Raw genomic sequence first — 16,711 nt, forward strand, 5'->3', positions numbered from 1 at the left:
CTGGATTCAGAGATGTCTAGATGGCTGGGGAAGCACTGTTTCTGTGAGTGTCTGTGAGGGTGATGACAGAAGAGGATGACATTTGAGTCAGTGGACTGGGAGAGGAAGACTCACCCTAAATGTCAGTGGGCATACCTAATCAGCTGCCAGCACAGCTAGAAGAAAGCAGCCACAAGAAGGGGGATAAGAAGCTTGCTGGGTCTCCTGTCTCTTCCCATGCCAGGTGCTTTGCTTCCTCTCTTCCTACCCTTAGACATTCTAGGTTCTTCAGTCTTTGGACTCTGGGACTTGCACCAGCAGCCTCCTGGAGGTTCTAGGGCCTCTGGCCTCAGCCTGAGGCTACACTTTAGTTTCTTTGGTTTTGAGGCTTTCAACTTGGACTGAGCCACTCTACCAGCTTCTTTTTTGCCAGCTTGCAGATGGCCTATGGTGGGACTTTGCCTTAAGCCAATTCTCCCTAGTAAAATCCCTTTTATATATACATACATCCTATTCCATCCCTCTGGAGAAAGAACCCTAATATAGCTACTTAAAGCAAAGCAGATTGAACTATTTTTTCCCACTCTGAACAAAGAAAGTAAGCAAAAAGAAAAAAAGTGATATTTATAAGAATAGCAGATGTTTATTGAAGGAATTATCACTATTTCCTGCGAAACAATTTCATGACTCCAGTTTTATAACATCAGAGGCTATTAAAGACAGTCTGGCGACTAAAAACAACCTGACAATATGGGGATCTTTTAAATTTTATATTAAATGGAAAAAACAATCAAGAAAGGAAGTCTTGCTGAGGGTACAGAGCTGCAATGAAATTTAGTCTTAAGGGATTTAGATTCAACAGCTACTAATTAATCCTAATTACTCAGTTACTTACAGCTGTTTTTTACTTCAATTTTCTTCCAAGTAAGACCTAACACAGGACACACCATCTATGAAAAAAGATTTCTAAGTCCAGGGTGACACTTTCCTCTCTAAGCCGAATTTTTTGTCTTACATATTGCCCTCTACTCAAGGCTATATAAAATGAGATTTTCGTATTTTCCTCTCAACTAAAAAGAGCATATATATTTTTATTCTACACAGGAGCAATTCTATATAACCAGGATGTCTGTGGCTAAAATTATTGCCTCTTTATATTCCTCAGGAATATTCAGGGTACTAAAACTGTAAGTGAATAAATGTGAGTAGACAAGAAACCAAATAACAAGAATGAGCAATACACAGTAGTTTAGTGATGTATATTGCAAAAGCACTGGGTTGGGTTTTTGTGGGTTTTTGGTTTTGTTCTGTTTTGTTTTTGAGACAGGGTCTTGCTCCGTGGCCTAGGCTGCAGTGCAAAGTTGTGATCATAGCTCACTGTAACAGTGAACTCCTGGGCTCAAGTGATCCTCCCACCTCAGCCTCCTGAGTACCTAGGACTACATGTGTATGCAACCATGACCGACAGAGCTGAGTTTCTGATGGAGAAGAGAGAAGAAATGGCAGTACAGAAAAGTACATGAGTTGAGAGACACATAAACTAGCAATTTAGGAATGCAGAGTAAACACTGCCCTTGGGGAACAGCCAAGTTTCCATTGGGACAAGAATGTGAAGAAAACACATTCATTCAAGACCAGCCTGACCAACATGGCAAAACCCCGTCTCTACTAAAAATACAAAAAATTAGCTGGGTGTGGTGGCAGGTACCTGTAATCCCAGCTACTTGGGAGGCCGAGGCAGGAGAATAGCTTGAACCCAGGAGGCAGAGGTTGCAGTGAGCCAATATCGCGCCATTGCACTCCAGCCTGGGCGGCAAGAGCAAAACTCCATCTCATAAATAAATAAATACATACATAAATAAAGCCAGGCGCGGTGGCTCATGCCTATAATCCCAGCACTTTGGGAGGCCGAGGCAGCTGGATCTCCTGAGGTCAGGAGTTTGAGATCAGCCTGGTTAACACGGTGAAACCCTATCTCTATTAAAAATACAAAAATTAGCCGGGCGTGGTGGCAGGTGCCTGTAATCTCAGCTACTCAGGAGGCTGAGGCAGGAGAATTGCTTGAACCTGGGAGCTGGACGTTGCGGTGAGCTGAGAGCTGAGATCACACCACTGCACTCCAGCATGGGCAACAGTGCGAGATTCCGTCTCAAAAAAAAAAAAAAAAAAGAAAGAAAGAAAAAGAAAACACATTCAAAGAGACAGTTCCTGGTTTCCAGAGGGTATTATTAAAGGGCTTGAAAGGATGGTAAGAGCTGCATGCCTAAACTCTGACTGAGGTAAAAGTTGGTAACCCTGGGAGACTCCTGGAGAAAGGTGGGTGATCAGTTCAAATTACAGCTGAATGTTTATCTGAAAGGATGCAGGGACCCGTTGTCAAATGTTTATTCCTACAGCTCAAGGCAGGTATTAGCCTAGAAGATGGGTGATGGCCTCCTCAAGGGACTATAATCCTCACTTGCCTGGGGCAAGAAATATGAAGCTCTCCTATATTCAGATCTCTGGGTATGAGATGGCATCATATCCTTCCTTGAAGATATATACTCTTGAAGATCATAGTCTTCTAAGACAAAAAAGAAAGCCTATCTAAAGAAAGAGTTTTAGGCACTATGACATGGTGATGAAAAAATGTTTTGGTCAGAGAATATCTGCTCATCAATATATAAAGCATCAACAATTCCACTCAGGAATGATATACCAGGCTTGTCCCATGAATGCTGCAAATCTGTTCCAGGCCCTCCAAACCCTGCTTGGAATGACCACGCAAAGGACTATTATATCACAAATTATGTGCAAACCACTATCCTATCAAAATAGGACAAAATCAGTAATTTTTTTTCACACAAATATACAACCTTCACCCTTCACTTCTTTCTTTCCAGTAACAGCAAGAAAGAAATATATATGCCTTAAAACTAAATTACGAGGTACAGAGATAGGCCATAAACCTCATTCACAGAACACTGACAGCATCTTCCCTATAAAACCATGGTCAAATATCAAATAATTGTGATACAATCACCTTTCATACAGGCAGCTACCCGGGAAAACGCCAGCTGGTCTCCTACTCACATACAGAACCACCATGGTGGGCAGAGACACTTTGGTATAATGAAGAAAGCATGAATTTCAAAGTCAGATCTGAGCTCAAATCCTGGCTCCGACAACTTACTAGCCAGTCACCTAACCTCAATGACACTCAATTTTCTTGTATAATAGTGGGAGGACTAAATAACATATTATCAAAAATTCCCCAAACACTAATTCACTATGTGCATAAGACAGATAGCAGTGGGCTTAGGGATTCACTGTATACACAGAGGAATGGCTGAGTTAAAAATAGGGAGATTCTAAGTGTTCCAGATTGACTTTGAGCTAAGCACTTAAAAATGTTTTAAATATTGGTGGAAGATGGGCTAAGACCCTCAAGGAGGGCTGGTCGTAAAGAAAGGCAGAGGAAGATAGAAAACATCTGTTGTATTGATTGCTCAACACCCCTCCCTCCCTTCTTCAGGGAAAGATTTTTCTCAGTGACAAAAGGAAGAAACCAGATGAGAAAGCCTCAGCTCCTTTTCCACTTCCCAATTTGAAGGAGTTGTGTGAAGGCAAGATGCAGCTGTGGCCACTGTCTTGCCACCATGAGGTTATGAAAAATGAAAGTCAATATGCTGAAAATTATGGAGTTAAGAGAGAAGTTTGATGAAGTGCTGAGTTGCCAAACCAAACATAGCACTGCTTACCTCTAGATTTCCCCTTAAGCAATCCATCAATGTTCTTAAGGTCTAGGCTGCTAGTACTTGGTATTCTGTTCAATACATCTGAAAATATCCTAAGTACTACCTTACACAAAAATTCTCTTTAATCACTCTCCCTAAAGTGTTTAGAAACACTGCTCCAATGTCCTATACTTAAGATTTTATCATTTACCATGTGTCTGGCTTATCATATATTTCATGCATTACTCACTTAATCCTCACAACAACCTTGTAAGGTAGGTAATTATTCCTTTTTTACACACAGGTCTGAGGCTCAGAGCAGTTAAGTGATTTGTCCAAAACTGACAAGCTAGTTCATGGTAGAACTGGGGTTAGAACATGGATCTCTCCAACCCCAAGGTTTGTACTTTTAGCCTTTAAGCTCTATATACCATGTGAAGGCAGTCTCCTACTAGTTTTATATTAATTGGTGACTGTATCTGAAGTTTTTGAGTCTACAATTGTTTCAATTTCATTTTTTTCCGGTTGTGTAGACATAATTGAAAAGACGAAGCCTAGGTAGTTCTCCATCATCTGCAGATCCTTCCAGAACTGTGGGAAAGGAGGGTTCAGTGAATTTTTGCTGAGTTCTTTTAACCTAACAGTGTTATTATATATTTTGTTGACAACTCTAAAGTCAGCTTGTCTTAAAACTAAAAAAGACAATGGATCAGTGTTTATGATTTTACTAAACAGGAAACATGCTCTAAAAGGAAGGGACTTGCTCGCGGTTCCACTGCTGCTAAATGCCAGTGTCAGGGTGCAATCCCAGGGCTTCGGGCTCTATATACTATGTGCCTTTCATAACACTGCTGAGTGAAAATGAGCATGTCTTCATTGCATTTAAAAAATACTGTGCTTTTTTTCTTGCATATAAAATTAGTATATTCTCATGTAGAAAATCTAGAAAGCATAGAAAAGTATACAGAAGAAAATAGAAATCACCTATAATCCTATCGCCCAGAGATGATCACTGTTAACATTTTGGTTTACTTCCTTCTCAATTTTTCCTATGCATAAATATTTTTTTAAATTTTGGATTGTATATCATTATCTTCCATCTTATCCAAATCATTTCCCCATGGCATTAAATTGTCTTTAAAAATGTTTACAATGGCTGCAGAACCATCATATGGATAGCTCACCATTCATTTCAACCCTGTAATGTTGAAAATCTAGTTTCCTTCTTTCAGTCATATATGATGCTGCCACGAACATCCCTTTCATTAATCTCTGTCTACTTCTAATTATTTTCTTAGAAGTAGAGTTGGTTGATACTAAAGAACTACTTTTTAGAAAAGCAGCAGTCAGCCCTACTACCCACAATATTTGTTATTTATGAGGTTTCTTTCTCCTCATTATGTTTCCTCTGGTGTTGAATAAGCTGTGAGCTATACCGATAGGCTTTCCCACACTCACTACATTTATAGGGTTTCTCCTTAGTGTGGGTTCTCAAGTGTAGAATAACTTGAGAAGTCTGCCTGAAGGTTTTCCCACATTCGTTACATTTATAGGGTTTCTCCCCAGTATGAACTCTCTGATGATCAACAAGGTTTCGATTAGAAGTAAAAGCCTTCCCACACTCATTACATTTGTAAGGTTTCTCTCTACGATGAAGTCTCTGGTGTTCATTAAGGGTTTTCCTTAAGATGAAAGCTTTTCCACACTCATCACATTCATAAGGCTTCTCTCCAGTGTGAATTCTCTGATGGTCCATAATCTTTGTATTTGAACCACATGTTTTCCCACACTCCTTACATTTGTAAACTTTTTTTCCTCTGTGCATTCGCTGATGTTGAGTAAGGTTTGAACTACGGCTAAAGGCTTTCCCACATTCAATACAAGTATAGGGCTTCTCTCCAGTGTGAACTCTGTGATGTGATATAAGGCCCGAACTCCGACTAAAGGCTTTCCCACACTCTTTACATTCATAAGTTTTCTCCCCACTGTGGATTCCCTGGTGCCGAATAAGATGTGACTTTCCACTGAAAGATTTCCCACATTCACTGCATGTATAGGGCTTCAGTCCAGTGTGGATTCTCCGATGAACAACAAGATTAGAGCTATGACTGAAAGCTTTTCCACACTCCTTACACTTATAGGGTTTCTCTCCCGTGTGGATTCGCTCATGTACTGTGAGGTTTGCACTCTGACTAAAGGCTTTCCCACACTCAGTACATACATACTGTCTCTTTTCAGCCTGAACTCTCCCATTTGTTGCAAGGTCATAGCACTGACTATTGTCTTTTTCAGATTCTTGGTCACTCCCTTCTGTGAGTACTTTATTAACTGTCTTATGTTTGAAATTTCTTGTCTTTCTCCTCATTTTCTCCTGCTTGGAACATACCAGTGTCCTCTCTAGTCTTCTCTTTCCCTTCAGAGGAGCCTTCTAAATTTTGACTTCCTGGGCAACGTCTCTGTGGAATTCTCTTGAAAGTATGTATGATTCTGATTTTTCAGGAATGATGCTTTGGAATTAACTCCTCCTCAGTCCCAGTTTCACCATCTGACAGGAGAAACAGAAATTGCACATGTCACCTATTCTCTGTACCAGAGGAAGGAGAACTATCCACGGACAAGATGTGGTAAGTGTTCAAGGGCAGGGGAACAGATCAAAAAGATGACAAAAATGTAGTTAAATATAGAGGCCAATGTAAAGGCTTATGGAAAGCCAGGGGCTGAGGGGAGCCCAGCAGGTCCAGCATCAGAATAAGCAATGAATCATATAAAATCTACCCTAGTTCCTTCCTGCCTCACCCTCTACTCCCTGAATTGGAGCTATCTAACTCCTTTTTTTTTTGAGATGGAGTTTCACTCTTGTTGCCCCAGCTGGAGTGCAATGGCACGATCTCGGCTCACTGCAACCTCCGCTTCCCAGGTTCAAGTGATTCTCCTGCCTCAGCCTCCCTAGTAGCTGGGATTACAAGTGCCTGCCACCACGCCCAGCTAATTTTTGTGTATTTTTAGCAGAGATGGGGTTTCACTATGTTGGCCAGGGTGGTCTTGAACTCCTGACCTCAGGTGATCCACCTGCCTCAGCCTCCCAAAGTGCTGGGATTACAGGCATGAGCCACCGCACCCAGCTCAGAGCCATCTAACTCCTAATGGCAGGCTCAACTATAATCTGGTCCTAGAAAAGGTGAACTGAAAGATGACTAAACTTTAGTTCAGTTTGGCTTTTAGTTCTTGCTAACCTATTCCCCCAGTACTAGTGATATTGTGGCCAGTATGTAAAAGGTGCTCAAAATGGTATTATAGAATAGCAACTAGGATTCTGTCTTAGGTTGTGAGTAGGATTTCGTCTTTTGCTCAAGGTCCAGGTACTAGACCCCAGTCTACATCCTTGCATGTAAACCCTATCTTGTTAAGTGGTGACACAATTCTTCCACTATTGAGCCTAGTCACATCATAGCCTACTTCATAGGGGCTGGCCTGTAGTTGGATCCAGTTTTTTTTCTTTTTTTTTTTGAGACGGAGTCTTGCTCTGTCGCCCAGGGTGGAGTGCAGTGGCATGATCTCAGCTCACTGCAAGCTCTGCCTCCCGGGTTCACACCATTCTCCTGCTTCAGCCTCCCGAGTAGCTGGGACTACAGGCACCCGCCACCACACCCGGCTAATTTTTTGTATTTTTAGTAGAGATGGGGTTTCACTGTGTTAGCCAGGATGGTCTCGATCTCCTGACCTTGTGATCCGCCCGCCTCGGCCTCCCAAAGTGCTGGGATTACAGGCGTGAGCCACCGCACCTGGCCAGTTGGATCCAGTTTTATATGCAAGTTTAGTCTGTCTGCTTTTCACCATGCTGTCACTCTGACAGAGACTACTTAAGGGGTGAGTCTGAGAGGCTAAATTGGGAAATAAGGTTAGTTAAATCATGGCAGACGAAACTCTCACCTTGCATGGCATAATAGTAAAGTATCTAATGATGGCAAAAGCGTCAGAGTAGGGGCAGCATAACCAAGGGTGCCAATACACAAAACCAAACATCAGAATAAGCAGGAATTTCCCAACTGGTTTGACGTGAAACTCTGTTCATACAGGTAACCATGGCAAACCTTAAAGGGAGTTGGGATGTAAAAGAAAGCAAAAAGATAACTACATGATACTAACACATGACTATCCTCCTTTATAGACTTGCCCATATGTATATTGTTAGACAATTAAATATATGGTAGATATTATTTTGCATCCTACTTCTTGCAGTTCATTTCATTTATTTTTTAGTTGATAAAAAAGTATATATATTTATGGCATACAACACGTTTTGATAAATGTTTACACATGGAACAGGTAAATCAAGCTAATTAACATATATATTACTTCACATACTTATTATTTTTTCATGGTAAGAACATTTAAAATCTCTCTTAGCACTTTTCAAGTCTAAATATGTTGATATTAACTATAATTACCATGTTATACAATAGATTTCCTGAAATTATTCCTCCTAACAGAATTTTTGTATCCTTTGACCAACATCTCCCTAATCCCTGCCTCACTTTTTTTTTTTTTTTTTTTTTTGAGAAGGAGGCTCGCTCTGTCACCCAGGCTAAAGTGCAGTGGCACAATCTCTGCTCACTACAACCTCTGCCTCCTGGGTTCAAGCAATTCTCCCTGCCTCAGCCTCCTGAATAGCTGGGATTACAGACGTCTGCCACCACGCCCGGCCAGTTTTTGTATTTTTTAAGTAGAAATGGGATTTTGCCATGTTGGCCAGGCTGGCCTTGAACTCCTGACTTCAGGTGATCCGCCTGCCTCGGCCTCCCAAAGTGCGGGATTACAGGCGTGAACCACTGCACCCAGCCTCCATTTAATTTTTTAATGCATGTTTTTCCACATTGCTATTTAATCTTCATATGATCATTGAATTCTTTGTAATTTACGTACCATTTTGCCAGCGTTGGACATTTCTGTTGTTCCTTGAAGTTAACTACAATCAATAATGCTATAATAATCTCCTTATACACACAAAATTTTCTTCCTATTAAAATATATTCCCAGGACAAAAGTTCCACAAATGAGTTAATTGGGTCAGGAGTGCAACTGTTGTGCAGTATTGCTTGTTGCTATTCAAAAAAGTTTGATGGGCTGAGCACGGTGGCACATGTCTGTAATCTCAGCACTTTGTGCTGGGGCGGGAGGATCACTTGGGCCCAAAAGTTTGAGACCAGCCAGGGTAAGACAGGGAGACTACATCTCTACAAAAAATTTAAAAATTAGTTAGGCATGGTGGTGTGCACCTGTAGTCCCAATTACTCAGGAGGCTGAGGTGAGAGGATTGCTTGAGCCCAGGAGGTCCAGGCTGCAGTGAGCCCTGATTATGCCACTGCACTTCAGCCTGGGCAACAAAGCAAGACTGTCTCAAAAAAAAAAAAAAAAAGTTTGACCGATTTCCATGTCCCATAGCTTTCTGATAAATGGAGCCACACTTTCTGGAGAAGGGAGATAGCAAATGGTGGTACTCGAGACTGGCAAAAAGATAACTGCACATATTCGAGTTCACATCTCAGAAGTGCGGGTGGCCACTGATTCCATACACAGGCACATACACACAAACTCATGCCCAAGATATGAAGGGTAGGAAGAGAGAATGGTGAGGGAGGGTGGATTCTTGCCAGGATCCTGGCCTCACTCACATCCAGCTGCTGCTACCTCTCCTAATCATAAAGGATGAAGCAGGTGGAGAAAACAGTGCAAAGCCAGGGGACTGCAATGTAGAGCAGTGGAGCAAGTGAACTCACCTTCAAAGTTCTGTGAGAAAGTTGACAGTTTTTTCTGAATTTCTTTTCAATTTCTAATCTTCTCTGGAACTTCTCTTTTCTTCATACATTTCTTAAACTCTTAACTAATGAGCACCCTACTCTGTATATATCCCTGTTCTGGGTCTGACACAGGGAAAATTTAAAGAAGCATTGTTATGGACTGAATGTTTGTGTCCCCCTAACATTTGTGTGTTAAAGCTCTAACCCCCAATGTGACTGTATTTGGAGATGGGGCCTCTAAGGAGATAATTAAGGTTAAACGAGGTCATAAGGGTGGGCCCTGATCCAACAGAATTAGTGTCCTTATAAAAAGAAACACAAGAAAGTTCTCTTACATGCTCTCCCTCTCTCCACACACATACACACAAAGGCCATGAGAATACCTAGCAAGAAGATGGCCAGCTACAAGACAGGATGAGAGCCCCCTACCAGAAACCAAAATGGCAATGCACATGGATCTCACACTTCTAGGCTCCAGAACTGTGAGAAAATAAGTTTCTGTTATTTAAGCCACTCAGTTTATGGCATTTTGTTACAGTAACCCAAGCAGACTAATATAAGCATGAAATATCATACTTCCCTTAAAGAGCTTATGATGGAGTAGTATGGCAAAACAATAAGAGAGCAAATTCAAATTTACAATTTACCCAAGCAGAAGATGAAGGGGGCTAGGGGAGGGAGGGAGCAATTACTAAGGCATGGAATGATGGAGAAAAGCATTTTAGAAAGGCAGAATTTAGGCTGAGCCCTGGAGAATAAGCAGTGTTTTCTCAAAAAAAAAAAAAAAAAAAAAGGGCACAGGGTTGGTATACATGAAAATAAATGGGAGATCATAATATTATATAAACTTCAGGTAGGCAGAGATTTTGTCCATCCTGCTTACCCTGTATTCCTAGCACTACCACAGTCCCAGGCACATGGTAAGCACTCAACATTTTTTGTTGTTGGAATGAACAAATGAAGAAAGAAGCTGCCTGAAGTGATTCCAACCAGAATACTGAAATTACAAGATGAAAAATATGGATATAAACTGATGGTCAAAGGGAAACCAGTTCTAAACAGAAGAGTGAAATCTATCCTTAATTTTCTTTCTCCATTCTATATTCTTTTTTGTACCTTGCTATTTTCCATTCTTGTTATTTTCCTTCTTTTTCTCACTTAACAATACAGTTTTTCAAGCATTACCATGCACTTCCCCTAGTTCCCATAGTTCCTCCTCTACCACCTCCCAGAACATTCATGTTTCTCTCAGCTTAATGAAATGGAAAACAGAGGAGAGAAGCAGCCGGGATAACCCATGGGGAGTAAATTGAGGGAAACAGAAAGTAAAGAATCCAAGAGATGTCAAGTAGGGCAATCATATATCCTGGTTTTCCCAGAATAGTGCTAGTTTAAGCCTACTATCCCAGCATCATATTTAATAGTGGCCCCCTTAACTCACAACAGTATCCCTGTTTGGACAATAAATTTTGCATTACCCTACCCAAAAGTGAAATTAGGATAAGAACTCTTTAGGAAGATTAGCCCAGATGGATTAGAGGGGGTTAAAAAGAAAAGAGGAAGGGAAATGAATTAGGAGACAACACTAGTAATGCAGTACGGGTGAATACTGGAGGGTCTGGCACATCGTAGGTACCCAATAAATGTTTGTTGAATGAATGAACAAATGAGTAAGATAGCAAGACCCTAATCCAAGATGAGGGAACAGAGAACAATGAAGTCTAGCTATTTTCAGGAACGCATCCAGATGTATAACGCACACATCCATATTCCTTTGAATACAGAGGATGGACTGAAGGAAACAATCCAAGGTCATCAGATCCATGTCTGAATACCAAGAATGGTAGTGTCACTAAGCAAGATGGGGACATGCAGAAACATTTTAGACAAGGGGAAGAGGAATATATCATGAAGGCAAATTTGAGAATGATAAGACAGAGAAGACAGAGGGAGTCATGAAAATGTGTAAACTTACTGAGGGTCGGGCACAGTGGCTCACTCCTATAATCCCAGCATTTTGGTAGGGTGAGGTGGGAGGACTGCCTGAGCCCAGGTGTTTGATCGGCCTGGGTAAAAAAAATTTTAAAAAGTGAGCCAGGTGTGGTGGCACATTCCTGTGGTCCCAGCTACTTGGGAGGCTGAGGGAGGTCGAGGCTGCAGTGAGCTATGATCACGCCACCACACTCCAGCCTGGGAGACAGTGAGAACTTGTCTCAAAATAAATAAACACATTTTAAAAATAAAAAACAGATAAGCTTACTGAGAAAGGGATTTGGGTTAGAAGAGTGATATCATTTAGATGTTCCTTCCAAATTTCACATTGAAATGTAATCTTCTATGTTGGAGGTGGGCCTGTTGGGAGGTGACTGGATCATGGGGGTAGATTTCTCATGAATGGCTTATCGCCATCCTCTTGGTTCTTTCCTTGTGATAGTCAATTCTCATGAGATCATGTTGTTTAAAAGTGTGTGATATCCCTCCGCCTTGCCTTGCTCCTACTCTCACCATGCTCTGCCTCATCCTACTTCACTTTCCACCATGAGTAAAAGCTTCCTGAGGCCTCCCCAGAAACTGAACAGATGCTGGCACCATGCTTCCTGTACAGCCTGCAGAACAGTGAGTCAATTTAAACTCTTTTCTTTACAATTTACCCAGTCGCAGGTATTTCTTTCTTTTTTTTTTTTTTTTCTGAGACAAAGTTTCGCTCTTGTTGCCTAGGCTGGAGTGCAATGGCATGATCTCAGCTCACCACAACCTCCACCTCCCAGGTTCAAGTGATTCTCCTGCCTCAGCCTCCCGAGTAGCTGGGATTATAGGCATGCGCCACCACGCCCAGCTAATTTTTTGTATTTTTAGTAGAGACGGGGTTTCTCCATGTTGGTCAGGCTGGTCTCAAACTCCCAACCTCAGGTGATCCACCCATCTCAGCATCCCAAAGTGCTGGGATTGCAGGCGTGAGCTACTGTGCCCAGCTGGTATTTCTTTATAGCAACACAAAGGGGCAGGTAGAGAGAAAGAGAAATGCACAGCGATGCACAGTAAGAAAGCCCAGGGTGGTGATGGAGGAGCTGAGGAGGAAGCAGGACCAGACAGGAGATCAAAGAGGGCCAAATGAGGAGAGTTTGATCAAAAAGAAACCTATTTGCTCCCTTCTGCCTGATTGGATAGGAAATTCCCTCAAATCCTGGAAGAATTCCTAGGTACTAAGGAAGTAGGGTCTTGGCTGGAGAAGTTTGGAGGGAAACATGAGGCCATGGGCCAGTAGGACACTAGGGGTATCTAGGCAACTGTACAGAAAAGCAAAATCTCAGACAGCCAGTGAATGTATGAGGACTGATAAGGCCCTGCAGATCTCTAACCCACAAATCTCTGAGACTGGTAGGTAAGTGTTCTAATCCTAGGACCACTATCCATTTCAGGCTGTGAAAAATACATAAAGGGTAGAATCCTATTGAGAGAGAGAGAGAGAGGCTTTACTTGGAGGCTGTCTTCCTTTAATTCACCAGCATCATCTGCCTGTTCAAGTCCCTCTAAGCAATGGTTACATGGTTCTTGGTTATTGATTAGGTGCAATGGAGTAAGGAATAAGAGGAAATACCTGAAAATAAATTCAAGGGATGCATAAGTGAAATGTAAACATTGAAAGAAAAGAAAGAATTAGAAGAAAATATCAAGGGACTACTTGATCTCAAGCATAAAACAAAGGCTAACACCATGTAAAAAAGCTGATATATCTGACACATAAAAATTTCTGTATTCCAAAAAATGCCATAACAAATCTATAAAATAGAGTTTGCCTTATACTGGAATTGCTTGTATGTCTGTGTCCCTCCTCACATGTATACATTAAGCTCTGTGCCCTCAGAGAGCAGATCCCATGAGATTTGCCTGTAGATACCACACTGTCTGACACAGAGAGGGCTCAGTCAGTGTTGTTTGATTTGAAATGGTAAATTAAACAAGTTTAAGATTCTAACACCTGGAGTGCACATAGGGATGCTGAGAGCCAAATCCACACATCACTACTACCATCCCTCCTCTACATGTTTGTCCTTTTTGTGCTTCATATTATCTGGGAAACACCATAATGGTGTATTTGCATTCTTGGCAATTCTGTCTCTCAGGGACTAAATTCCCTAAGAGATTGACCTGGTCCCACTATTCAGAGACTCTCAGTATGTCAGAGCTGGAAGGAACCTCCCAGTCTATCCAGTCTTATATCCAAATATACAGAAGGAAAACTTGGAACTCAGAGGAGGGCTGGGACTCAAATCCAAGTCCCATGACACCCAATTTTGAGTTCTACTACATCACCCTTATTCCCATCTGAAACAAAACTCTACTCCTCCAGGTCCAGAGGCCTCCTGCCCACTTCAGTGCTTTCCTACTGTTTGATAAATACCACTGAAAAAAGCTCCTTTTCAACCCTGGTGCCCACAAGCAGGATTCCTGTGCCCAGACCAACTTCACAATCTAGGCCTCACCTGCCCAGGAGAGAATGGAATGACTCACCCATATTCCTGTGCACAGCAGCCTCAATCCAAAGGATCTGCCCAGCACAGATCTTGCCTGATCTCCTCCTTGAGTTCAGTGAAGAAGTTCCTAAGAGGGTCTTGAGTCACTGTAAACAGATATAAATGACTGAGTTCGCTGTACCCGGAACTCCAAGTGGACACTCAGGGCAGTGTCCCATCTTTGGGTAACTTTCCTTCCTATAGAACTGTGGGCAGTAAGAAGGATCATTTCCAGTGTAAAGATGAGGGAATGAAGCTCCCAGGGATTGAGTGACTTGCCCAAGGCCCTATAGCTAGTAAGTGATTAAAAAGCCTTCTGTGTCTTCAGGAAATCCTAATTCCATCACACCACAGCCTCCCCTTTTCACCCGATCCATTGATATCTAAAAGCTTCCATATTCTCATCTAACTGCAAAATACAATGCAGTGGAGAACTTCTTTGCAATCCAGCTTTCCACAGAAAGTCTGCACAAGGGGGATGAGAGGGAGAACTTTGCTGAGTCAAGTGTCTTTAGGAAGACAGAAAGAAACAAGGCTTTAAAAGAGCACTAGAAAAAGAATGTTCCTTTTTTCTGTTTACCCATTTCTTAGGATTACTAAGCCTCAAATATATTTTGTGTTTCCCCCTCCAGATCCCCAGGCTCTGCTTCTAACCCTTCAAGTTTGTTTCATTTCTCCCCTACTAGAATTTAGTTCTGCCCTGTACACAACCAAAACCCCAGGACCTAGCACACTACTGGGTTAGTGCTCAATAAATATTTGTTGAATGAATGAATGAATGAATGGGTAACCTTGGGCAAGACTCCGCCCTCCTCTCTGGGCCCCAGGTTCCTCACTGGTCACGGGAGGGATATTGGACTGGTGATCTGAGTCAAATACTCAGGGGCTGTGGAGTCCTCCGACAGCCTGGGCCGGACTCGACTGCTATTACCCGGACGGCCCACTGCCTAGGAGCGGGGACGACACAGTGCTGTCACCACGGCCAGCCTGGTCCAAGCGAGCAGCTACGAGGAGTCGGAGACTAGACCCAGGACAAAGGGGCAACACTGAACGAGAGAAAGGGGAGGCCCACAACGACCCCTTGGCTGCCGCGCCCATCTCAGCAGCGGGCAGCCGCAGAGGAGCCCTCGCCTCCTGACCTGCGTCTCCCACACGCTCCCAGAACCCGGCCCGAACCCCCACACCAGACTGTAGAGCACCCCTCACCGAAAGCGCCAGGCCCACATCTTGAACAAAGCGCAGAAGGAACTGCGTCAGCAACTCCCAGCTAACTCCCAGCCTGTCCCTCCGGCCCTTCTAGGCTTCGTGAGGTTTCCACATCTCTGTGCCCGCGGGCGGAAGCCCCGCGCGGTCCGCAGACGCTCTGGCCCTGCCTCCCTTCCGGGCTTTGCCCTATCATTGGAGGGAAGGGCTTGGCGACTTCAGCCAATGTGAGTAGGGCCCTGGAAGTGGTGGAAGCTGGGCAGGGGGCTTGGTTAGGGCGGAAAGAAACCGAGCAACTGGGTGGCCAGGCTGCCAGCCTCAGGCTGAGACTCCCTGAAGTTACACCCCTAGCTCCGGTTGCTGAGCAGAGAGGTCATCTTTCCTTCTACAGATCTGGGTCATTCAGCCTCAAAGCCAGGATCAGCTGTGGTTTATTGGCAGCATATGAAAAGACGTTTTGGGTGCGTACTATGTCACTCACTGTTCCAGGCGCTGCGGATACAGTAGTGAAGAAAATGAACTCTCTGCCCCATTGGGTTTACATTCAAGTCAAGGGAGACAATGATAAATAAATATGCAGAACGTAGTAGTAAGGGGAGAGAGGGAGTAAGGGGAGAGGGAGATAGTGGTGGGACTATTTTATAGATGACGGAGGGCAGAGACAGGAAGTGGGCAATTGAAGCATGTGGCTATCTGGGGAAAGAGTATTCCCATAGTGGGCCATTAGGAGCAAAATTCTTTAATCAGGAGTGGGGTGGAGAGGCGCACATTTAGGACCTTGTAGGCTATGATAAGGGCTTTGGATTTGCTCTGCATAACAGTTGGAGGGCTTGGGGACAGAGGAACGACATGATCTAACTTTTTTCCCTTACCACATATTCAAAGACTTGTTAGCTATGAGACATGAAAGAAGCCAAGAAGCCTGTTACTATAAATTCTGTGAATTCTTTGCTGCCTGTCCTTAGCCATTCTAACATAAACCTTGCATGAGTTTTGCTCTTTGACTTGTATTTTTAGTTTGCATGGGCTGTCCTGTTGAGAATGGTCTGAAGGTGTGTAAGAGTAGAATCAGGGAGATTAAGAGGCCATTACAATATTCCAGATGAGGAATGATAGTGGCTTGGACAGGCTTAGAAGTGATGGAGGTAGTGAGAAATGGTTCTGCATATATTTTGAAGCCATGGCCTGCATGATTTGCTAATGAATTGAATGTTGGTTACTGATGACTCCATGGTTATTGATCTGAGCAACTAGCATGGGATGGTCTTTTAGAAATGGAGTAGCTTGAAAGGAACAGGTTTAGGGAGAGGGATTAATAGTTTTGTTTTGGATGTGTTAAGTTAAATTAAACATTCAAGAGGAAATGCCAAACAGGCAGTTGGAATAGGAGTCTGGAGTTCCGTGAAGAGATCACAGCTAAAGATGTAAATTTGGAAGTTGTCAGGACAGGATGAGACAATCTACGGAATGATTTATCTAAGAAGGAGTCTGAGAATCAAGC

General features: G+C 42.8%; 2 protein-coding genes and 1 long non-coding RNA gene across 5 annotated transcripts in view; 1 reads left to right on the forward strand and 2 right to left on the reverse strand.

The window, feature by feature from the left end:
• Positions 1-15,333, reverse strand: part of ZNF197 (zinc finger protein 197) — a 56,546-nt gene extending 41,213 nt beyond the window's left edge. For 2 of the 3 annotated variants that reach the window (XM_063611101.1, XM_063611095.1), the window contains exon 1: positions 6,082-6,221. The gene's annotated coding sequence lies outside the window, so the exon portion shown is untranslated. Of the gene's footprint in view, positions 1-6,081; positions 6,241-14,005; positions 14,115-15,213 lie in introns of those variants that run through there. The other variant, XM_063611093.1, reaches the window with a different exon arrangement.
• Positions 1-16,711, forward strand: part of LOC129483407 (uncharacterized) — a 55,313-nt gene that overhangs the window by 17,526 nt on the left and 21,076 nt on the right. Inside the window, exon 2 of the long non-coding RNA XR_008658039.1 lies at positions 6,195-6,319. This is a non-coding gene — a long non-coding RNA (uncharacterized lncRNA). The remainder of the gene's footprint in view (positions 1-6,194; positions 6,320-16,711) is intronic.
• Positions 3,442-6,083, reverse strand: ZNF660 (zinc finger protein 660). The gene has a single exon (XM_063611207.1). The coding sequence runs from the start codon at positions 6,058-6,060 to the stop codon at positions 5,071-5,073; it is 990 nt and encodes a 329-aa protein (XP_063467277.1). The 5' UTR covers positions 6,061-6,083; the 3' UTR covers positions 3,442-5,070.

The sequence above is a fragment of the Symphalangus syndactylus genome, chromosome 1 (genome assembly GCF_028878055.3).
Source record: "Symphalangus syndactylus isolate Jambi chromosome 1, NHGRI_mSymSyn1-v2.1_pri, whole genome shotgun sequence".
NCBI lineage: Eukaryota > Metazoa > Chordata > Mammalia > Primates > Hylobatidae > Symphalangus > Symphalangus syndactylus.